We start from the raw sequence: 23,730 nt of genomic DNA, 5'->3' as shown, positions 1-23,730 counted from the left end.
CCTGAGGGCAGGGCTGATGTCTGTTGTATTTCCATACCCACCCCAGTGCCGGGCACCCACTGAATAGCTCAGTGAGTGAATGAATAATCAATGCAGAATCTCCCCTGCGTTCAGGCTGCATGATTGGGAAGACTAAGAACCACTGGCCTCCTACCAAGGGTTGAGTGCTCTTCACATCCGATCTCATTAAATTGTCCCAAGAGTAGTGGGACAGTGGAGTGGTGGAGGACTTGGACTCAGCAGTTAGACTATCCAGGTCTGAATCTCAGCTCTCCACTTACTAACAGTGTGACTTTCTGTGCCACCTGTAAAATGCACACAGTGCCTACCCCACAATGTAACTGATCATATACATACAGAAGGCTCGGTTTAGTGCCTGGTTCCTAGAGATCTCTCCCACACACCTCCTAATACTGTTAACAACTCGGCTGTGGGTGTTCCCTCCCTCCTTGAACTGATGAGGGAGCTGAATCCGAGTTGATGAACAGATGTCCAATAATGGGCGGAGCGGGGCTGTTCCAGAGCCTCTGCCCCCGGCTCACCTCGGGTGTGGTAGGTGACCACGGCCACAGTCAGGTGGATCTCCGTGGGCGTGTGATCCCGGGAGGAGCTGATGGAGTAGAACCTGGGCTTCAGAATGGGGAGCTGGGAAAGCAGGAAGCCAGCAGACACCCGCAGGGACGGGAACTCCTCTAGCACCTCCAGGAATGTGGGGCTGTTGGTGAACTTCCACTTGCTGTACTCTGAGGGCTAAAAGCCAAGGGTGATGTCAGTGACTCAGGGCGCCTGTCCCGCTTTGGGGAAAAGACTGTCACAACCCAGTATTCATTCATTCACTCACTCACTCAACAAACAAGTCCATGTGCCAGGCACTGTCCATGGTGCTGAGACTACCAAACTTGAGACGAAATAAGTGCCTGTCCTGGAGGAACTCAGTCCAGTACATTTATCTAACTTGTGTTACCTCCACTGTCGGCAACTCATGGGCAGGGGTCAAATCTTTATTGTAATTTATTTGGGGCAAGGCTTTGGAACCAATCAGACCTGGGTTCAAATCTTGGCCGGGTGTCCTCACTAGCTGTGGAATCTTGTCCCAATTACCCTTTGTGAAACAAGGATAGTATTGCCTGTCTTGTGGGGATGTTATGGGAATTAAATGAGAAAGCATGTGCCAAGTTAGTACATTGCAGCCACAAAATAATGGCGGTGGAGGTAGCTTAAATTGAGATAATTAGCTATAATGATGATGATAATAATGACAACCAGTGCCTTTTGCAAAGACTTGGAACCAGACAGTTGCAGGTGAGTTAATGCATTCTCTCATTAACTTATTAATTCAGCTCTCCATCTGTCACTCTGCCCATTATGCCCATTTATCCATTCATCCACACCATCCATCCCCCAATACATCTTAAGTGACAAGTTTATTCCAGTTTTGGGGAAAGCAAAGACGGATAAGGACGGCTCTCCTTTCTAGCTAATGTTCAAGGCAGTGCACTCTGGTTGCATCCTGCAGACACTTGGAAAAACTCAGTTCACTCAACACAACTGTGTCCTAGACATGGGCCAGCGGACGATGCCTGGCTTCCCACCAGCCTTTGACAAGTCTCACTTTGGGAACCTGGTGTGGATCCCTCTTGAAAGTTAAAACCAGCTCTGGACTCTGGCTCCCCACATGCTGGGACCCCCCACATACCCCCACTGCCCACCAGCCCTGATCTTCACCTGGCAAAGGGCCTCCAGCCTCTGTCTCTCAGTCGCTTCTGTGGCCACCTGGGCCAGCTTTAGGAGCAGCAGCTGGGTTGGGGGTGTTGTGATGTCCAGGAAGTAGGTGAGGGCCTGGCTGAGTGAGCAGGGGGGCAGCCTCTTGTCACTGACCCAGTAGCTGCCTGGATGGGGAAGGAAGGTGTCAGGATGGAAAAGAGGCCCCATTCAGGATTCTCAGTAGGTAGAGAGGCCCCCAGGCAGACACCCCCTATTCTCCAGCTGCAGGGGAAAGGAGGCTCTAAAGACCTGGCTCTAAGAGCAAAAGGCAGGAAGAAGGTGGCACATAGAGAAAGGACTGCCAGGGAAGGCTGATCACCAGCCCCCAAAGGGGCAGTAAGTTGGCGTGGTCCTGATAAACTAACCATGTCCTTCTCTGGCCCAGACCTGAACTTTAGCAAGACACTCACTGGTGATCTACAGACTCACAATGACTAAATCCACCGAAGACTAATGGATACCTCACAGCCAGTTGTTCACTTAGAGAGAAGCCCATGACTGCAGTCCCCTGGGTGCTGTACCAAGATGTGCTGGGTGAGCAGATGAGCCCAAAGGGAAGTCCCAGGGAGCAGCATGCAGGGCAGTCACAGCACAGACCCTGGGGCCAGAAGACATGGGTTCAAACCCTGGCTCCCCACTTCTGAGGTGACTGAAGCCTCTGGGCCTTGGCTTCCCTCCCTGTGAAACAGATCTGATAGCACAACCTATCTTGCTGGGTTGGCATGAGCACTGAATGAAATTGTGCCATAATAGTTGGTGCTGTGCCTGGTACACAGATGCTTTGTAAACACTGGGTAAAAATATGAGCATGACATTCTCTCCTCTGGGACAGAGTCCTGATGAACCACATCCATCACCCTACAGTCACAAGGGCAACTGTCTTGTTGTCCCCACGTCTCAGGTTCTCTCACTTTCTCCTGGACAGTGGGGGACACTGCCAGGCTCTGTTTCTCTGATCCCACTTTCTTTTTTATTTTTTTGAGATGGAGTCTCTGTCACCCAGGCTGGAGTGCAGTGGTGAGATCTCATATCACTGCAACCTCCACCTCCTGGCTTCAAGCGATTCTTGTGCCTCAGCCTCCCGAGTGGCTGGGATTGGGATAACAGGCATGTACCACCATTCCTGTCTAATTATTTTTGTATTTTTAGTAGAGACGGGGTTTTGCCATGTTGGCCAGGATTGTCTCAGACTCCTGACCTCAAGTGATCCACCAGCCACGGCCTCCCAAAGTGCTGAGATTACAGGCGTGAGCCACCACACCCAGCTCATCCCACTTTCTGACTTTGGCCACTGCATTGAGGGGGATGTTGTTATCATTAGGGAAACTAAGGCCAAGGGGCCATGCCTTATGGGCTGGGACTGTTTCCGCAGCTGCTTTCACATGAGCTTTGGTGGCCCGCCCTCTCAGCAGGAAGGACAGGGATGGCTGTCACCGGCAGGCCCAGGCTCAGCCCCTCAGCCAGGTGGGGCGGCCAGAGGGTGCCAGGCAGCACTGGCTTTCTAGCCCGGGGCTCACCACTCTCATCCAGGGCCTCCAGGTGCACTGTCTGGTGGGGTGTGGGGCCATCCACCACTCGCTCCAGGATGCCTTGGACCAGGGCCGGCTGGTTGCCTGGGCAAACCCCAAGGTGCTCCCCCGGCAGGTAGTTCAGGCCTTGGCCATCCTCACAGGAGAGTTCCACCAGGATGGTGGCACGGCTGGGGAAGGAAAATGAAGCCTCAGGTGACATTGCAGGATTTCCTCCAGGGCTCCTTGATGGGCAGGCAAGATTTCCCAGGAAATGTGCCCTCCTTTCATTTTCCTGGCTGGTTCCACAAGCTGGGCCACCACCCTGAGCTTGAGATGAGGCATCCCCACAGGCAGGGGTGCTTAAGAGGGCCCCAGGAGCTTCCCTCTGGGGAGGAGGGGGGCCCGCCCCTTCCCAGCAGCCCTTGGAGCCCCCCGAGGGCTTGGCTACAGCCTCTGCCTAAAGAAAGCATCCGCCTTGGACATACATGGATATCAGAAGAAACCTTTCCTTGTTGCCAGGACAAACCCTGTTCTTATTAGAACCAAGGCCAGTTTTCCTAATGCATGCGGGGAGGACAGCACAGATCAATGAAACCTGCAGATAATCCACAAGGCTCTTTCCCAGAGCTGGGAAATTTCCTTCCCTGCCAACACTTTTTCTGAAAGTTCTTAAGAATGAATCAAACAGTTTAAGTCTCTCTTGCACTCTCCTTTTAGTGAAAGAGTTCAATGAGGAAGGAGAGGAAGTGGAGCAGATGCTTAGAGTCCAAGCTGGAAAAGTGGCTCGTGGTTAACCAAGAGTAGACGTAAAAGCACAGGTGGCCGCAGGTTACCAGGTGGGCCGGTCCTACCGACAGTGTGGCTGCTAATGCCAGCATATGCTCCTCTCCTCTCCCTTCAAAGACTGACTTCTTCTGATCTTTCAGTCATTAAAATAAAATCGACAGAGTATCACTCACGAAGCCCTGCACTTTCCCTTACCTGGATGTCGGACTTTGTAGATTCTGCCGAGATTTGAGCCTCATGGTGAACACGTTCTTGGCATGCATGCTGCTGAGGGCTGTGGAGGACACAGAGACGGTAAAATGGCAAAGTGGCTCTTGAGCGTAGGTAGGGGAAGCCCCCAGATGTCTGAGTCAGTGACATCTGAACACCACCCTTGGGGCATCCTGCTGAGGTGGCCGTTGGGTTTTTCTTTTTCTTCCTTTTATTCCACAAATAAAGATCCTTGGTCCAGGCCGGGCATGGCGGCTCATGCCTGTAATCCCAGCACTTTTGGAGGCCGCGGTGGGTGGATTACTGGAGGTCAGGAGTTTGAGACCAGACTGGCCAACATACTGAAACCAGGCATGGTGGTAGTGCCAATAGTCCCAGCTACACGAGAATCACTTGAAGCCAGGAGACGGAGGTTGCAGTAAGCGGGAATCGCGCCACTGCACTCCAGCCTGGATGACAGACCGAGACTCCGTCTCAAAAAAAAAAAAAAAAAAAGCTCCTTGATCTGATACAGGGCAGCTTCTAAGTATTGCTTCTAGGTGTTGGGAAATTCAATTTAGGAACCTAAAAATGGAAAGTCCCGGGACATCTCCATGGCTTGGGATACACAGGAGAGCATCGTTGACGTTGGGGATATCTTAAATATGCAGAAACCTTCAGGACTATCTTAGATAGGGCACAGGGCACAGCACCTGGGGGTGCAGAGTGGAGAGTTCACCACTACAGCCTGGAATTGCCTCTGTGACACCTTCTCTATGACACTTGGCTGCCTTCGCGGCTGGAAGGCTGGGGCTCAGACCCCAACATGACCACAGGCTAGCAGCTTGCTTCACCTCCTTGAACTGCAATTTCTCCATCTGTGCCTTTCTCCCAGGAGGAGTGTCCAGGCTCACTTAGCCCATGTGGGCCAGGAGCCCCGCACAGTAGGCCCTTGGCGGATGCTGATCCCTTCTGTCTCCACCACCCTCCTGGGGCTCCCTCCTGAAACAGCCTCCCTCAGCACCTTGAGTATTATACCCTAACAGGCTCTTGCATGCAGTGAGAGGGAGGCCCCGAGGCCAGCTGTCTCTGTTCAGAAAGACCTGGGGGTCTCCTTGACCATGGGCTTAGGGCTCAGACCCTAAGCAGGTACCTTTGCTGAGGTCCAAAGGCTGTGAGTCCTGCACGAGCCTGTAGTGGTGCGGGTCCCAGGTCACATTGGAGGTGTAGAGCTTGGGGATCTGAATGTGCTGTTTGCCTCGGACATCAAACATCTCACAGGCTGCCTGGAAGAAGGTGGAGTAGACTGCGGTTAATGGTCAGCAGCAGCAGCATCCCCACCACTGGGGCTACCACTTTTTAGGCCCTTACCATGGGCCAAACACTGAGCCGTGTGCTTCGTGTAACTTCGAAGCACACTTACCTGATAGGGTGACAGCAAGGACTCAAAGAGGTGTCTGGGCTTGGCACATAGTAGCTATTGCTACTATTATAAATATTGCTTTGTTTCTGTTTTGAGACAGGGTCTCACTCAGTCGCCCAGGCTGGAGTACAGTGGTGCCATCATAGCTCACTGAAGCCCCAACCTCCTGGGCTCAAGCAATCCTCCCGCCTCAGCCTCCCCAGTAGCTGAGACTACAGGTACCCACAACCAAGCCCAGCCAATTTTCTGTATTTTCGGTAGAGGCAGGTTTCACATGTTACCCAGGCTAGTTTCGAGCTCCTGGGCTCAAGCAATCTGCCCACCTCAGCCTCCTAAAGTGCTTGGATTGCAGGCATGCTCCACTGTGCCCGACCATTATGAATGCCAATATTGACATGATCTTGTTGTATCCTCATGCCCACACTGGAAGAGGTCTGATTGCTCCTATGTTCCTGGTGTGGAGCCACATGGAGGAGGCCTGGGCTTTGGAACCAAGCCTGCCCCGATGCAAGCTGATGCTCCTAAGCACCACCGCTGAGTGATGCTCTGCATGAGTGACGAGTTCCCTAAATGACTGGGGCAATCACAGCAATAAAGAGCTATGGAGATACTGAGTGGATCCAAAGTGGATCCGCCATTGTGTGGTGCCTGTCCCCAGGCTCTCTATGGCTGTGAGACTGAAACAGACACAGTAGTTAAGAGGTGACCTAGGTAGTCAGTGGAGGAAAGACCTTAAACTAGAAGCTCCCTAAGGGCAGGGGGTTATCTGTGCCACCTTCTCCCCCAGAGTTGTGTGCATAAGGTGGAGCTCTTCTAGGGGGCTGAGGGAGAGCAGCCGTGACCTAAGCCCTCAGGTTTGTGGCCCTGGCCCATGCCTGGGACCACATCTACAGGACCACAGGCAGAGGTCATGCCACCTGGGACGCCCAGCACAGATGTCCTAGGCATGAATGCACCCTGTCATGTCCCTGCTGTGGGGCAGCTCTGGCTGGGAACTGACCTTGAAGGTTTGCACGGCCCAGCTGCGGAAGGCGTCCTCCTGCCCACTGAGCTCATCCCCTTCTCCCATCGGGGTGAGCTGAGAGGCCCCCAGGTGGGACAGCTTCTGATCAATGTCATGAGCAAAGGCGCAGAACCGAGGGTACATGCTGGAGCCGAGGCCAAACACAGCGTACCTGCCCGAGGACACACATAGAGACACATGTCCCATGCAAGCAGCACCTGGCACCCAGCACCCAGCACCAACAGCCTGGAGGGCCAGCCCCAGACTCTCCCCCTCCAGCTGGAGAATGGAGCTGGACCCCCTTCTGGTCCTCTCCATCCCCCAGCCTTGTCACCAACTCCCATGACCACCCCACGCTTGGCCTGCAGACCTGTGAGAGGGACTTGGTTTCTGTGGTTTGACCCTCGACACATTCTGAGTACAGACCTTAGACCCAGGGTTTCTCTGTGCCTGCACGGTTCTGAGAAGACCCCCTGTGCACACCCATTTCCATCCCCTGAACCCAGACTTTGGGTCCACAGGGCAGGGCTAGGAGTAGGACAACGGAAAAAGCTTTACCTGAATTTGTTGTTGAGCTCTTTCAGCATGAAGAGCGATTTCTTCAGTTTCTAGAAAGAGAGGGAATGACAGAGTTCTCAAGCCAGGATGAATAAAAACACTGTTTTTTCCTTTCTTCTGGAAACCTGGCCACAGCTTGCAGGAGAAGGCTCACAGCCCACAACGGAAGTTGGTTTACATATGGGGCTACCTGGCCAAGGACCTGGTTGTCAGCTGACAAGTTTAGCTTGTCTCTCACTCCAACTAAACTGTAGCAACTTGTGTAGGCCCTGCCTCTTAATGGGGGACCTGGAACAGCTGGGCCCCCACCCATCCAGCCCTGGCAGAGGGGGCCTGCCTTGTAGCATGCCTTCTCCAGAGGGGCTCCTAATGGGCCGTGATTCTGTTTGGAACCCAGTAGAAGCAACAACAATTGGTTCTATAGTCTCTGCAATAAGGCTGGCTTTCCAGGAACCCAAGATGATTCCAGGAGGTATGTGACCCAGCAGAACTAGCGTCAAATCCCATGGTGAGTATTTACTCCCTTTTCATAATTTATTTTTTAGTTATTCCCCTTCAATTACATTTTCATTCTTCTGAGCACTGGAGAGACAGTCTCATATTGGTGCTAATAGACCTTTAATACCTCTCTCATTGCCTATTAGTCTTTTTTAAAAACAAAGATAGCTGAGCACGGTGGCTCACGCCTATAATCCCAGCACTTTGGGAGGCTGAGGCGGGCGGATCACCTGAGGTTGGGGGTTCGAGACCAGCCTGACCAACATGGAGAAACCCCATCTCTACTAAAAAAAAATAATACAAAGTTGGCCAGGCATGGTGGCGCATGCCTGTAATCGCAGCTACTCAGGAGGCTGAGGCAGAAGAATCACTTGAACCAAGGAGGCAGAGTTTGCAGTGAGCTGAGATCGCACCATTGCACTCTACCCTGGGCAACAAAAGCAAAACTCCATCTAAGTAAATAAATAAATAAATAAACAAACAAACAAACAAACACCAAAAACCAAAAAACAAACAAACAAAAAAAAACAAAGAGCAGGCCTTGGCCAGGGAATAGTATCTAGCTAAAATTCATTAACTTCATTTTGTTTTCATTGAATTTATGTTTTGCTGCTTTCCATTTGTGAGAGTGATACAAGTTTCCTTTAAATATGAATTTGTAAATACAAACAGGTAGGCCATTCACAGAAATATATTAAATATGTCATAGGAAAGGTGGCACTCCCATATGGCAATAATTACGATGGAGGCCGGCAAATGACCTGAGTGACCCGGAGTGGCCTGAGCACTGACTCCCAAATGTCCTCCGTAGGACCTGCCGCATCCCCCAGACCCTTTCCTGGGTCCTCCTGTGCCCTACCACCCCCTAGACCAGCCAGACCTCAAGCCACCCACCTCTCCATTGCCGGGGCAGTCTCCATTGCCAAACGTACTGGTCACCACCAACAGCAGCCGCTCCTCCTCCAGGCAGCTCAGCCTGTACTTATCCATGCAGACAACCTGGATGGCACCCAAGTGGACATCAGCCCTCGGCTCCCAGTAGGGCCCTCCCTACCCTGCCCAGATACCGTGGGCTTCCTCCCACACTGTCCCCAGGCTGCGGCTCCTGTGCTCATCTGTCTCTCCCAGGGCCCGGCACAGGCGTGGCACAGAGGACGTGAATGAACCAATTTGAACACATCATCCTCTGTTCTCCTTCCCCGCTTAAGCCCTATGGTTAACACATTGGCAAGCCCTGGAAGATCTGTCTCCAAAATACTGCCTTTCCCATGTCTAAATGCCTCTCACCATGTCCACTACTATTTGCAATTTTGTGTGTGTGGAAATATTTCCACAAAATTGGAATGAGCAGGTCACAGCTGTGCCTGGAGGGAATGGCCGGGGAAATGTGCCCTCACCTTGCTGTTCTATCCAGGCCCACCCAGCGGAGGATGGGGGACCTGCCACCACTCTCCTGGCAGTTCCAGACTCCTGGGAGCCAGCAGGTGAGGTTTGGACCCAAGAAGTGTTTTCAGCAACCTGGCCGACCTGGTCATCAGTCAGTGCCCCCTTGGCCTAAGCCTCTACGTGGCACAGACCACAGCTCATCCCATCGTGGCATTACACTGGCCTGTGCCCTGTCCTCAGAGTCACATCCATCTCCCAGAAGCCGTGCGACCCTGGAAAACCCATCAACCTGTCTAACAGTCAGGTTCCTCCTCTGTGCATTAACAATGGCATTGACGCCTGCTTTGCAGGGCGCTGGGAGGGGAGGGTGGGATGTATGCTGGAGAGCTCCCCAAGGGCAAGGCCTGGCTCTGCGCCACTCACTGTCAGATCCTCAGAGCCTGGGGCTGGTCCAGCACGTGGCCACCATTCCCTAAGAGTTGGATTTTATCCATCAGTGCTGAAGGCAGGGGATAGAGCTTAGACAGACCCTCTGCGGCCTTTTTTTGTTTATCTGAAGCTTACTCGTCTCTTCCCCCTTTCACATGCAGCACTGCATCCTGCAGAGCAGGTGTTCAGTGAGCCTGAATAAAGTTCAGCCAGAGCAGCTGATGTATGTTGAGGCCTGGATTCATTGTGAAAGTGTTTCTCAAACTGTGTTCTCCAGAACACCATGAAAAACTCATCTACTGTGTAAGTTTGGGAATCCCTGCACACAAGTCTTTTCTTCTCTTCCAGATTAATGATGCACATTACCACATCCAAGACTCTGAGACATCCAGGAGTGGGGAAACCGTTTTAACTTTTCCTAGACTCCCCTGCACACAAGCAGAAAAAACAACAGCCATCCCACTGAGCCAGTACCTTGGGGTTGAAGGCACAGCTGAACAAGGCCCCCAGGTCCCAGGCCAGCGCCTCTGATTTTCCTGTCTCTGTCGCAAAGAGGATGGTGACTCTGACTCGGGACGCCATTGTCTTGCGCATCAGCATACAGGCAAAGAGCACAGCTCTGTGGGGACAGACAGACAGGCAGGCGCTGTGTGTTGAGTCAGCCTTCCAGAAGAAAATGGGGGACCAGGGGAATGGGAGGGGACAGCGTTTAATGTGGGGCAGGTTGAGGGAAAAGCAAGCTACGTTTCTCACCAGCCATGTACCGTGACAACTCACCCTTTTCCTCCCCTCACCCACTACTATAGGCCCCTTTGGGAAAAGGGAGGAGAGAGAAGGTTGGAAAAATGGCAGCAGGGGACCCTTGGAATTGGCGACTGGACCTCTGGGAGCCAAATTCCACGAAGAATATACATTCCCAGGCTGGGTGCCGTGGCTCACATCTGTAATCCCAGCACTTTGGGAGGCTGAGACAGGAAGATCGCTTGAGCCCAGGAGTTCAAGACCAACCTGGGCAACACTGCGAGACCCCGTCTCTACAAAAAAACAAACAAAATTAGTCAGGCGTGGGTTTGTACCTGTGGTCCCAGCTACTTGGGAGGCTCAGGTGGGAGGATCACTTGAGCTCGGGAAGCAGAGGCTGCAGTGAGCTGTGATGGCACCACTACACCCCAGCCTGGGTGACAGAGTAAGACCCTGTCTCAAAAACAAAAGCAAAAAGCATAACCATTCCCTGTGTTCTTGCCCTTCAAGGACTGGAGGCAGAGGCTGACTAGAAGGGAGAGATATAGTTCACACATCACTACTTGCCACTGCCACTGCCACTCACTTGACCAAGACTTTCAATGGAATCTCTCTTCTCTTGGGTCTCCGCTTCTCGTCCTGCCAGACATGGGTTTTCCAGGCCTCTACCTTCAGAAAAGAAAGGAGATGTGAGGGCAGGGCGGGGTCCTGGCTTGGCTCGGCTCACGGATGCTGGAGTGGTAGAGGACCCTTCGCACCCATCATGAGCCTGGGAGAGAAGGCTGGCCTGCGCCCCACCCCCGTCACTGAACTCCCACAAGGGAGGGCCGTGGCTGCCTCTCCCCCAGAGTTGCCTCTCCACTGCCCGGCATGGAGCCTGCACATCGAGGGGGGGCGGCTAACTCTTATTCTCATTAGTGTCCTCCTGGAAGGAACAGGCTGCACTCCTTTTGCTTTTAGCATCTTATCAGCAGGCAGATGACATAATGTACAGTCCCAACCGAGACACCTTTGAGAGCAAGAAGAGCTGCTACTACAACAGGCAAGACTCCAGGACATGCCGTCACCCTGCATGTGAGGTCCTGTAGATGGAGGAAGCTCTTCCTTTAGATGAAGGAAGCTCTTAAAATCCAAACCAAGTCCTTTTTGGCACAAAATGAACTCTTCTCAATAGCTCATGGTTACTGAATGCATTCTGCATTGGGCACTGGGCTGAGCTGTTCCATACACCAGCTTTGTGATCCACACAACCCCCCGTCGTGGAGTGAAGCCCATCCCTTTTAGAGATGAGAAGATCAGGGCTCAGAAAGGTGAAAGGACCCACCCAAGACCCTATTGCTAGGAAGTGGCAGAATCAATAGCGTCTGACTCAGGGGCCAATCCCCTCAACACTCTGCTGAGTGACTGTTGCCGGGCCCTCCCGTGGAAGCAGGTGTAATGACAGACCCCCCATCTGAGCCACAGGCCACTAGTGGTGCAGTGGAAGCCACTTCCTTCAGTGCCACTCTCCGTGGAAATGCACAAAGGCTGCTCAGCATCCTTGAGTGGGGCCTGGAAAGCTCTAACAACATACTCCTGCTTCCCGTCGTGCCCTACATGTGTAACAATGAGGTGCACACACACACACACACACACACATACAGCCACATCTGAGCCCCCAGGAAGGAGAGAAGAGGAAGGCCCCTAACCTGATAGTAGTAGAAAGGGGACAGGACGTAGTTCAGCATCTCCTGGTGAAACACGGGGGTGATGCTCCCAGACATGGGAGGGACCAGCCAAATCCAGTCTGCCGGGCAGCCCCCACGGGACCGGTATTCATTCTGCATGTACTTCATGAAGGATTCTGCAGCCGAGTGGTGGTCCATGATGGTCACATTCTGCTTCTGTATCAGAAGGCAAGATGGGGAGTGGAGATAAGGGTGGGGGAATCAGAAGAGGGGCCGGTTGGCCGCAGGGCTCCCAGAGAGTGCCTAGGAAGGCCTGGCAATCTGTAACACGGGAGAGCAACTCCTGGCCCTCTCCTTGCCTGCTGAAAATAAACACCCAAATGGAAGGCGCTTGTGGAGCCTCTGACAGAGCCCAGGAAAGCACATTAGTCAGGGTCAGCCCACAGGTCCCATGGGGGCCTCCCTTAAGTCTTTGAGGGCAATATCCAGCCTCTCATGCCCACAGGTCTCCCCAGACTCCCAGCAAATGGCTCTCTCTGGATCTGCATAACTTAAACCACATCACCTTTTGGCAGGTAAAGGAAATACCATCCCAGCCATTTATGGTGGAGAGTTCTAAGAGTCACTTCCATGGGGTTGTAGCCTCCTCAGCCAAGAAGGAGCCAGACCCCTCCGTGGGGAGGTCTGAAGCATTGGGAGAACTGTAGTGTATGGGAGACGAATCACTCACAGTCTGAAATTACGGTCTGTGGGGTCTGACCCCATGGAATGGTCCAGCAAGGCAGCCACTGGCCTCTATGTCTGTGGCAACCCATTCAGTCAAGAGACATTTGTTTAACATAGTGGTTCAAACTCTGGCTTCTTATTTGCCATGTGACCTTGAGCAATTAGTTTTTTAAGTTTCCTCATCTGTGAAATGGGAGTGATAGGAATTCCTATAATGGCCAGGTGCAGTGGCTCATGCCTGTAATCCTAGCACTTTGGGAGGCCAAGGTGGGAGGATTGCTTGAGCCCAGGAGTTTGAAATCAGCCTGGGAAACATGGTGAGACCCTGTCTCTATAAAAATTTAAAAATTAGTAGGCCAGGTGTCGGGGCTTACGCCTATAATCCCAGCACTTTGGGAGGGCGAGATGGGGAGATCACCTGAGGTCGGGAGTTTGAGACCAGCCTGACCAACATGGTGAAACCCCGTCTCTACTAAAAAATATAATAATTAGCCAGGCATGGTGGAGGCACACACCTGTAATCCCAGCTACTCAGAAGGCTAAGGAAGGACAATCGCTTGAACCCGGGAGGCGGAGGTTGCAGTGAGCTGAGATCGCACCATTGCACTCCAGCCTGGGTGACAGAGCGAGACTCTGTCTTAAAAAAAACAAAAACAAAAAAATTTAAAAATTAGCCAGGTGTGGTGGCACATGCCAGTGTTCTCAGATATGTGGGAGGCTGATGTGGTAGGAGTATTGCTTGAGCCCAGGAGGTCAAGGCTGCAGTGAGCCATGATTGGGCCACTGCACTCTAGTCTGGGTGACTAAACAAGACCTTGTCTCCAAAAAAAAAGTTCTTCCATCATGAGGTTGTTGAAAGGATGCAATAAGCTGGAATAAGCAAAGCATAGTAAGTGCTTAATAAATATTAGCTGCTCTTATAATCTCCATCTGCCAGGCACTGCATAAGGCATCGGCGTTATAGAAGGGAAAGACACAACCCTTTCTCTGCATTAGAGTCTAGTCTAACTGGGTGGGGAAGCCAAGGAAAATCAGTCATTTTCACATGGCCTGATAGAAACTCTGATGGAGGCAGGCAAAGGTGCTGGGGAAGGGCAGAGGAGAGGATACAACGCCAGACAGAGGCCCAGGGTGAGTTGGCGAATTTCGGGAGCAGCTCCTGAGAGGAAGGGAGACTTGTGAGAGGGGTGCAAGTTAGTTGAGTGGGGCACTGCATGAGTCAAGGCAGGGAGGCATGAGAGGATCCAGCTGGTGTCAGGCCTGGGAAGGCCAGCCATGCCTTGTAAATTCAATAGACATACATAAGTTATATATGTGTATATAAAAGTCCGGCCACCACTCTTGTGGACATGGGCTCTCATTCATTTATTCTTCCAAGACACAGCAACTCCTGGGAGCCAGATCAGTTCTAAGCTCAGTGGTAGCTACAGGATGGGTGCAGTGGCTCACACCTGTAATCCCAGCACTTTGGGAGGCAGAGACAGGTGGATCACTTGAGGCCAGGAGTTTGAGACCAGCCTGGCCAACATGGTGAAACCCTATCTCTACTAAAATTACAAAAATTAGCCGGGTATGGTGGTGCAATCCTGTAATCCCAGCTACTTGGGAGGCTGAGGCAGGAGAATTGCTTGAACCCAGGAGGCGGAGGTTGCAGTGAGCCGAGATCACACCATGCACTCCAGCCTAGGCAACGGAGGGAGAGTTCATCTCCAAAGAAAAAAAAAAAACAAAAAAAAAACCTCAGTGGTAGCCACGATCATGATGACAACATAATAAACAGTAAGAAAATCATTGCTTACTGAGTGTTCTCTATGGGCCAGGCAGTGCAGCTAAACATTTTGAATGCATTTTTACTTAACTCTTATAATCCTCAGGTGAGGGAGGCACTATTATCCCCATTTTACAGAGGAGGAAACAAGGGCCCATCTTTTGAAGTTTACCCTGAAGGAGGGTGGTGAGGAAGTCCTGGAGACGCTCAGGCAGTGGAAGGACACAGTCAGCCACGGTGAGAAGACAGCAGAGGCTCACAGATTTTCTGGGACGTATCCACATCCTGCCAGCATCAGGGCTGGTGCTGGGAGTCCCCAGGAGTCAGGATGTGTGGTGCAAAGCCAGCCCTTCCCGAAACACCGGGGGGCTCTTCCTGTTCCATCTTCCCCTCCCCCGTCAAGCACAGGCCTGATCTGCCTATGGGGTGACCCAGTCATGGGGAACAGTGTGTGCTCATCTGTACTCTGTTCACCACTCACATCCTTGGCCCAGCCTAGTGCCCAACACCAGGCAAATGCTGAGTAAAACATTGCTGAATGAATGAATGACTGACCAGTGGTGGGGTCTCCAGGGCATCTGTCAGCTTTGTGGCAATGGCTGTGGCTTCTAAAGTAGTATCTTCCTACATCTCAGGCCTCCTTCCCACAGGGAAGGGAAGTGTTTCTATGAGTAAGAGCAGTGGATGGGCCAGAGGGCTTAGCCCTACACAGGAGCCCAGCGGCTGTGTGTGGGCTTAAGAGGAGGTGGAGGTTGTCATCCTCGCACAGCAAGCAAGAGCAGCCACAGCTCATAGGTCCCCTCCCAGCATCACTCATTCATGCACACGTCAGACAAGGACTGAAGACTCAGTTTGTGCCAGGCCAGAACGCGGATGTGGCCCTCATCATTCATTCTTCAAAGACAAATTATTTTAGCATCTATCATGTGCCAGACACTCTTCTAGGCCATAGGTGCAGCAGCAAACAGACAGACAAGGTCCCTGCCCCATGGAGCTTGCATTCTAGTGGGGGAAACCAAACAATAAAGAAAGCTGGCCCGGCACCGTGGCTCATGCCTATAATCCCAGCGCTTTGGGAGGTTGAGGCAAGCGGATCACTTGAGGCCAGGAGTTCAGAACCAACCTGGGCAACATGGAAAAACACCATCTCTACTAAAAATATAAAAATTAGGCAAGCATGGTATGCACCTGTAGTCCCAGCTACTCGGCAGGCTAAGGTGGGAGGATCACTTGAGCCCAGGAGGTCAAGGCTGCAGTGATCATGCCACTGCATTCCAGCCTGGGTGACCGAGTGAGATGATGTCTCAAAAAAAAAAAAAGGAAAAGAAAGAAGAAAGTCGATGTCCTATATAATGCCAGGAACTGTATGAGGAAGTATTTTGAAGAAAAATAAAATGGTTAAAGGACTAACACAGAGAGACAGGTTGGCAGTGGGGTGAGGGCGTCATTTTACATGGCACGGTCAGGGAGGCCTTCTTTTTTTTTTTTTTTTTTTTTGAGCGGAGTCTTGCTCTGTCGCCCAGCCAGGCTGAAGCAGTTGGGGAATGAGGAAGCACAGTGAGATCTCTCCATAGTTTTGCTGTAGAAAGGAGCAGAAGGGTGAGGCAGTGGCTGGAGGGAGCCTGAGGTTTGGCAGGAGTTATGTGGTTAGCTATTCATTTCTTCCTTTGAAATGGGGCTAAGAGAGCCTGTCTGTACACTGCTGGGAATGACTCAGCAGAGAGAGAGACATTGATGATACAGAGAGAGAAGAGGAAAATTTTTGGGAGTAAAGTCCTTGAGCGATTGAGAGAGGACAGAATTCAGTGCTCAAGTACAGGGATTGAACAGTCTTGGGAGGTGAGGAGCTGCCTGTTGCTGGACCTCTAGAGTGAGCAAGGGGGCTTACTTATAAATTAAGCATCACATAAGTCACTGGATCAGTTAAGCTTCTCACCAAAAAGTCTTCAGACTCACAAAACTCCAGACATACCTGGAAACTATGGAGCACAGCAATGTTGATCTCAACGACAGCCTGGTCTTTCCAGAGCGAGGCCAGCTTGTGCGTTTCCAAGCCCATTCTCCTGCCCACTTCCTACAGAGGCAGAGTGATAGCGGCGAGTCAGTCCCTGAAGCCACCCCCAGGCCCACACCTTCATCTGGCCAGCTGGGCTGCCTGGGTTACCTCCAGGATGTTGTAGCGCTGGACGTCACAGAAGTCCCGGACTCCGATCTCTGTGCCCATGTACCAGCCATTGAAGGGGCACCCTGGGAACTCCAGGCCGCCCACCTCAAGCAGCATGTTGGCCACTGCAGGCAGGGCGTACCACTTTAGCTCCAGTTCCCGAAACCACTCGTATCTGGCAAAAAGGTAGACACAATTTAACTGGGGCCTTCCTTATTTTTATTTTATTATTATTTTTTTTTTTTAGTGACTTGGTCTTGCTCTGTTGCTCATGCTGGAGTGCAGTGCAGTGGCACAATCATAACTCACTGCAGCCTTTAACTCCTGGGCCCAAGCGATCCTCCTGCCTCAGCCTCCCAAGTAGCTAGGACTGCAGGCATGTGCCATCTTGCTCAGCTAATTTTTTTCCTTATTATTATTATTATTATTATTATTTTATAGAGTCTCACTATGTTGCCCAGGCTGGTCTCGAACTACTGGCCTCAAGTAATCCTCCTGCCTCAGCCTCCCAAAATGCTGGAATTACAGGTGTGAACTACCATGTCTGGCGCTGGGGGCTTCACTTTTGCACCTTTGGCCTCCCACTGACCCCCCACCTGCCCACCAAGAAAAAAGCTTCAGAAAGAGTCAAACAAGAAAACTCCTTTCCAAGAGTTGATTCTGAGTTAATCCCAGCCAGAGAGACGTATTGGACACATAGGATGCCATTTATTAAATTATGCATTCATGCACTCATTCATTCATGCAAACCTATATTAAGCATCAAGTATGTGCCAGGCTCTGTGCTAAATGCTGAGAACGCAACACAAGAGAGCAATTAAGGACTCCAGTGTCAGAAAGCTGGGGTTCAAGTTCTGCCTCTGACTAGCAGTGTGAACTTGGGATGTTTTTTAGCCTCTCTGAGCCTCAACATCCCCATTATCAGAATAGAAACACAGCATCAAATTCATGGAATTATTATAAAGCTAGTAATATCATTCACTTGTATATTCATTTATTCCACAAATATTTATAACTGAGCACCTACTATGTGCCAGGCACTCTGCTAGCTGTTGGGTATACATTGTGAACAGAAAAGAAAAGATCTCCACTCTCAAGGAACTTGTAGTCTAATGTCTAGACTCTAGATTATAAATGGGTAAACAAATATATAAGAAATAAAAACAAGATGATGTGTTAGACTGAGGGTAAGGGGGCCTCCTCTAGCTTGAGTGGTCAGAGAGCCTTCTCAGAGGAGGTGACATTATAGGAAATACCTTTTGACAAGAAGAAATGAGCCTAGAAAAATTCTGAGGAAAAGGCATGTCATGCAAAGGGAACAGGGAGTACAAGGGCTGTGAGTCGGGACTGAATTTGGTTCATTCAATGGCCAGGAAGAAGAGCCCAGCCCAATGTCTGCTGCAGAGTAAATCTCAATACGCAGAGGTATTTTTGCAATCATGAGAACTCCCTAGAGCAGGGGCTGGGCCAGTAGGACTCTTGAAGTCACTGCAGCCCTATATGCTCCCGACAGGAGAGGGACAGCTAAGAGCATTGGCAGGAGGGCAGAAGAGGCCTGGGCTGCTCCTTTCTAGAATCTCAATGCATTCCTCTCCTGCAGTCACTGCTTCTCAAGCTCTTGGGGCCCCAACCGCCTAAGCCTCTGCTTCCCCTCAGCATCAATACATCCACCTGTCTGAGGCCCGAGGTGCCAGTGCAGAATGGCTGCAGAATGAAACAGTGACAAAAGAGTCCTTGAAAGCCAGCCCCCTGAGTGTCACCTGCTGCTGGCTGGGCTTTAGGGAAGGTATGGGGAAGGCTGGAGCCTCACTTAGGAAAGGAGAAGGGCTGTGTGTTGACTCGCCCTCGCCCCCAGCACCCTCAGCCTACTTACTTGGGATGTTCCATGGCCACCTCAAGCACAAGGTCAGGTGGGATTTCGAAGAGCTCAGGGTCACGGCCATTGGCCTGCAGGACCAGGGGGACCACATCGAAGCGGCCGTACTTGGGCTTCCAGCCCAGGTCGATGCACAGCTGGGGAACAAGACAGGCCCTGTGAGTCTGTAAGCCCGGGCTGCGTGTCTCCTCTGGGCTCCACTCTGTCACTCGCTCACCATGGGGCTCCCCGCCCCAATGGCCGGTGGCTGAGGTTGGGCTGGGTACCTGAGTGAATTCCACGTTGGCAGGGTCCCCTCTGATGCTGCCATCTGGCATCTGGTAGCCAGCATAGCGGATGAGCTGAGCATTCCACACCCGGAAGTCGTGCTTGCCATCACTCCGCTGGGGGAACACGGTGATGGCCGACCTTCCCAGGACAGGAACAGTACTGTTTACCACCTAGCCCTGGTGGGGGCCCAGCCATCCTGCACTGGCCCTACCTCCCTCTCCACCCTACCTGCTCTGCAGCCCCTGATCCCAAGCTGACTGAGCCAGCCTCCTGACATGCCTTCTCCTCCTGCCCTCCCTCAAGACCCAGGGTCCACCCCCTCAAGGGGGCCTTCCCATCCATCAGGCAGGGTTAGCTGATCTGCCAGTCTTTCCTCACTGCCTATGTCTCCGTCCTTGCAGTTGAGTTAGCTGGTTGCCTGTCTAGTGCAGGTCATAGGCTCACACCAGCTGGAGCAGCATCTTAGGGTCCTAGTCACTCTTCCTCCTACCCCCCCATACCCCATTTTCCCCCTGCTCTCCCAGCCTTGTCCTGTGTGGAGTTGCATTAGGTAGGCACTGAGTGTTTGCTGAACAAAAAGATGAACGAATGACCAAATGAGCTGTTCAGTCCTATTAGCTTTGACCTCGTTGGTTGGGAGAGGAAGGTAACCTCTTAATGTCCCATGTCTTCTAAAAAATGGGAGCCCCAACCCTGAATAGTGAAGCAGTTACTTCTTAAAGATCTTCCATCCCCTCCAAGTGGCTCCACATCAGAAGGAAACCAAGGGCATGGGTTGCCAATGGGAGCTGAGCTCACAGGGGCTGGGCTCACTACTGGAAGTCCCCGAAGAAGCCTGAGTCTTTCTCTTTTTTCTTTCTCCCTGGTTTCTCCTGGAGCTGGAGATGCCTCCCCTAGACCCAAGTGCTGCATCTTTTGGCTAAGATTCTCAGGCAAGGCAAGGCCCTCTGCAGCCCTGGGAAACGTGCACCGACCTGATGTTGCCATTGTTGGTGGAGTAACGCACGTGTCTGCAGATGTGTTCAAACATTTCCCGGGCGGTGGAACAGCTGCGGGCATCGAAGACCTGCAACAGCCCATCCAGACCATGCCCATCAAAGACTGGGTAGACAGAGGCTTTGAGGCTGATCAGAAGTCACTGGGAACCGATAGGGCAGCCGAGACACTCAACATACAAACACTCAACACCATGCCGAAGAGTGCAGCCTCCCATCTTCACCTGCCACTCAACACCATGCAGAAGAGTTCAGCTTCCCATCTGCACCACCGCTCCCATTTCATGGCTGCCCTCTAGGGGAGCACAGGCAATCCCACTCAGAAGACCCCAGCAAACCCAGAATTCCAAGAAAACCTGACTTGAAAGCACCATGAATCGGGATTGCCACAGCCCCAGGCTAGGTCCTTTCCCACACCAGCACATACTACACAGCCAGAGTTGGTTTCACTGGCGGTTCTAATCGATTTCTCTGTCCAAGTGCTTTTGATATTATCCTGCAACAAATGATTCCCCAACAAAAAGATGGCCTAGGAGGCTAGGCTAAATAAAATGTTCTCTTGGAGCCAAGAATTCAAGCATTGGAGGAAAACAACACATCTTGCAGCACCACGGCCTCAAGTGTAATAAAAACAAGGTCGTGGTTTACTCTAATGATGGCATTTAGTCTCCTGAATTTAACACAATAGAGAATGGGCAGCTAGAAACCCTGGTGCTGAAACAGGATTCAAGGCTTCTAGAGAGGGACCCTAGGTGCCCCATCTCAACATTTGGGAATGTAAGAGAGGATCCAGGGCCATGGCTTCAGTCCCAGGAGGCCTGGGCACAGCTCTGTGTGGCTGTTCCAAGCCATCTGCTCAGGGCCTGGCCGCCTCCAGCTCTCTCCCGCTCAAGTCTAAGGAAGTTCACCTGCAGGTTGGACCACTGGATCCTCCCAATGCAGCGTGGGGCATTGCGCCAGGCCTGCTTGGTGGCGAAGATGAGCTCATCTCCCGTCAGTTGGTAGGTTCCTGTTGTTTCTATCTCCTTTGTTACCGCTTCCACCCTGGCCAGATATTCCTCTATTTTTGCCCTGGGGGACAGGAAGACAGCAGGAAGATCAACAATGAGATGGCCTTACATGGGGATTAATTCAATCCACAGAAGCAGGAACTGAAATAGGACATCAGAAGGGCAAGATGCCTCTCACCAGAGACAGCTCCCTCCAGGGCTGGCTTTGGGGACCTCACACTTAGCCTAGAAGCACCCCACGCTCAATGCTCTGCTGTCCCCATCTTGAAATTCTTAATCATTTTAAAATAAAGAGCCCACATTTTCATTTTTACATTGAGTCCTATAAATATTACCTAGCCAGTCCTGAGCCCATGGGAACACTGCTTATTTTCAGGTGCTTTTTCTTTAATCATATTCATCTCAGTAAGGGGTGCAATCCTTCTCAGACACTTGCAAGCCTGGGAGGAGTGTCCCATCCAGCCATAGCAATGTCCTGCCTCTCCATTAGTTGGGAGAGTGCCCTCCTGCCTTGCCATGACTGAGAGATGAGCCAGTCCCTCCGTGGCAGCTCCGGTGTACTGGGTACCCACATGAGCCAGGCACTGGGTGAAGCAACCCACAGGCAGGGTCTCACTGAGTCTGGGAGGGAGGTATTTTTGCATCTATTTTATAGCCAAGGATCTCAAGGCTCTAGGAGGTTAAGTACCAGGCCCAGGAACATAAGTACAGGAAAGAGCAAAGTCAGGACTCAGGCCCAGGAACGTAAGTACAGGAAAGAGCAAAGTCAGGACTCAGACCCAGGTCGCCCTGATGCCAAGCCCAGGTTCTTAACTGTCAGCAACGTGACCTTCCATCTTCCACCCTACGGGGACAGTAAGCCCAAAGATGTTGAGGGCCTGCCCACCCTTCTCAGGAGCCTGGTCAAGCCAGGACTGGGACCTGGCTATCGGAGCTCAGTCTGCAGGGTCCCAGGGCCTGGCCAGAAAAGAGCTGCCCACGTCATAGTCTCTCTAAACCGTGCTGTTCCTCAGCCTCAGAATTGCTCATTCAGTCACTCCATATGCAATTCTAAACTTGCTTCTCTCCTCCCCTCCCAGACTTCAAAAATATCCCAAAGGGAGGGAGGGACTCAGTCAGAAAGGCTTTGAAACACACACACACACACACACACACACACACACACACACACACACCACCACCACCACCAACAACAACAACCTTGAGATTTCCAATCAGCACCAAAGCCTTTTGAAACAGCATCAAAACTATTTAAAGAATGAACTCCTGATTAAGGAGAGTGGGTAACTCTGAACAAAATGGCCTTTCTGTGGATGAAGAGTGTCTCGACAACTTTTCCTTGATTAGAGAAAAAAAGCACAAAGACAAAACACTGATGATATTTATCCCCAAGGACACCCCTGCCATAAGGAGCTGCTGGGTGAGGTGGGAACCACCCCACTGCTGGGAGACCTCCCTCCCCAAACAAAGCTTCCAGCAATATTCCCCCCTCTGCACCCGAGCATGACAACAGTAATGATCACCATAACACCCACACCACCAACACACATGGTGGTCAGCACGTGCATATGCAAGAAAGGATTATTTTTTACATTCACATCCAATTCCTTCAGAGTTTTAGATGTGATAGCCATTTTCACATAGTCATTTTCTAAGGCATTAGAAATGCTATGATGTCGATGAGCTCTGAAAAAAAGGAGTGGCTTTCATCATCAGTGAACAGATTTAAATGTAACATGCAGCAAGTCACAATCTCTAAATATGCTATGATTCTTCAGATACAAAAGGCCACTGAACCTGCTCAGCTGGTCATGTCTTAGACTGCCAGGGTCCCTGTGAGGAGAGGCTGCCATTCCCCGTCCACACCCCCAGGATCTCTTGCTCAGGGAAGCAGGGGTTCAAGGTATGTACTTGTGACTTGGAAAAATACAATTTTCCTCTGGGAGAAGCAAATGGCTTCCAACACCACCAAGCATGGCCCTGTAGCCCTGCTGGGCTTCTGAACACCCGCCCAATTGCCTTCCACACAACAGCAAGGCCTCCCAGGTCCAGAATAGAGTTGGGAACCTGCAAGGCCACACAGCTAGGTACTAGAGCATTGATGGGAAAAGCAAGGGCTCGGGCACCAGCTGCCTAGGTTCAAATCCCCACTCTGGGGCTTCGAAGGGTGTGACTTTGAGCAAGGTACATCTCTTCTGTGGATTTCAGTTGCCTTGTCTATAAGATGAGGATAACAATAATACCAATCTCATAGTGTCATGGTGCACATGTGCTTTGTGCTAAATAAATAAATAAATAAATAAATAAATAAATAAATAAATAAATAACATAAGTACTGTGGCCCAGTGAAACCCATCCAGGAAAATCCCTGGACCCCGAAAGGCTCATTAATTAACCACCGAGCTGAAAGGCCAAGGATCTTGTGAAGTTTGCAGTCAGGAAGCAGGCAGCCCCTAACAGGCTGCTCAATCCAGGCTGTGCATTAGAATCACCTGGGGAGCTTTTGAAGCACACACATGTCTGCCTCGTCCCCATCTCCCCAGATTCTGCTGCCCTTGGCTCAAGGGACCCTGCCATCAGAATTTTGCAGGCTCTCCAGGTGACTCTACTGTGCAGCCAGGGTTGAGGACCACCGACCCTGGAAGATGAGGGCCTCTTCTGAAGACTCACGGTCCCTCCCAGCTCAGACATTCTAGGGTTGTAGAAAACTGGAGGTGGGCCAGGTGCAGCGGCACACACCTGTAATCCCAGCACTTTGGGAGGCCAAGGCAGGAGGATCGCTTGAGCTCAGGAGTTCAAGACCAGCCTGGGCAACATAGTGAGACCCTGTCTCTACTAAAAATTTTAAAAATTAGCTAAGCATAGTGGTGCACACCTGTGGTCCCAGCTCCTCAGGAAGCTGTGGTGGGAGGATTACTTGATCCAGGAGATCGAGGCTGCAGTGAGCAGAGATTGTGCCACTGCGC

The 23,730-nt window shown here is 51.5% G+C and overlaps 1 protein-coding gene across 2 annotated transcripts in view; it reads right to left on the bottom strand.

Moving 5' to 3' along the window:
* The window catches only part of NOS2 (nitric oxide synthase 2), a 43,817-nt gene that overhangs the window by 5,493 nt on the left and 14,594 nt on the right, over positions 1-23,730 (bottom strand). For both annotated transcript variants that reach the window (XM_054670965.2, XM_054670966.1), the window contains 17 exons: positions 20,663-20,825; positions 19,734-19,825; positions 18,756-18,897; positions 18,487-18,626; positions 16,614-16,788; positions 16,422-16,523; positions 11,977-12,171; positions 10,875-10,957; positions 10,022-10,166; positions 8,627-8,731; positions 7,235-7,284; positions 6,674-6,848; positions 5,404-5,536; positions 4,257-4,335; positions 3,282-3,463; positions 1,726-1,889; positions 543-750 (listed from right to left, as the gene is read on the bottom strand). In XM_054670965.2, the coding sequence (XP_054526940.1) occupies positions 543-750; positions 1,726-1,889; positions 3,282-3,463; positions 4,257-4,335; positions 5,404-5,536; positions 6,674-6,848; positions 7,235-7,284; positions 8,627-8,731; positions 10,022-10,166; positions 10,875-10,957; positions 11,977-12,171; positions 16,422-16,523; positions 16,614-16,788; positions 18,487-18,626; positions 18,756-18,897; positions 19,734-19,825; positions 20,663-20,825 (2,333 nt within the window). The remainder of the gene's footprint in view (positions 1-542; positions 751-1,725; positions 1,890-3,281; positions 3,464-4,256; positions 4,336-5,403; positions 5,537-6,673; positions 6,849-7,234; positions 7,285-8,626; positions 8,732-10,021; positions 10,167-10,874; positions 10,958-11,976; positions 12,172-16,421; positions 16,524-16,613; positions 16,789-18,486; positions 18,627-18,755; positions 18,898-19,733; positions 19,826-20,662; positions 20,826-23,730) is intronic.

Source organism: Pan troglodytes, chromosome 19 (assembly GCF_028858775.2).
Source record: "Pan troglodytes isolate AG18354 chromosome 19, NHGRI_mPanTro3-v2.0_pri, whole genome shotgun sequence".
Classification (NCBI taxonomy): domain Eukaryota; kingdom Metazoa; phylum Chordata; class Mammalia; order Primates; family Hominidae; genus Pan; species Pan troglodytes.
This window is presented reverse-complemented; position numbering and strand designations above follow the sequence as displayed.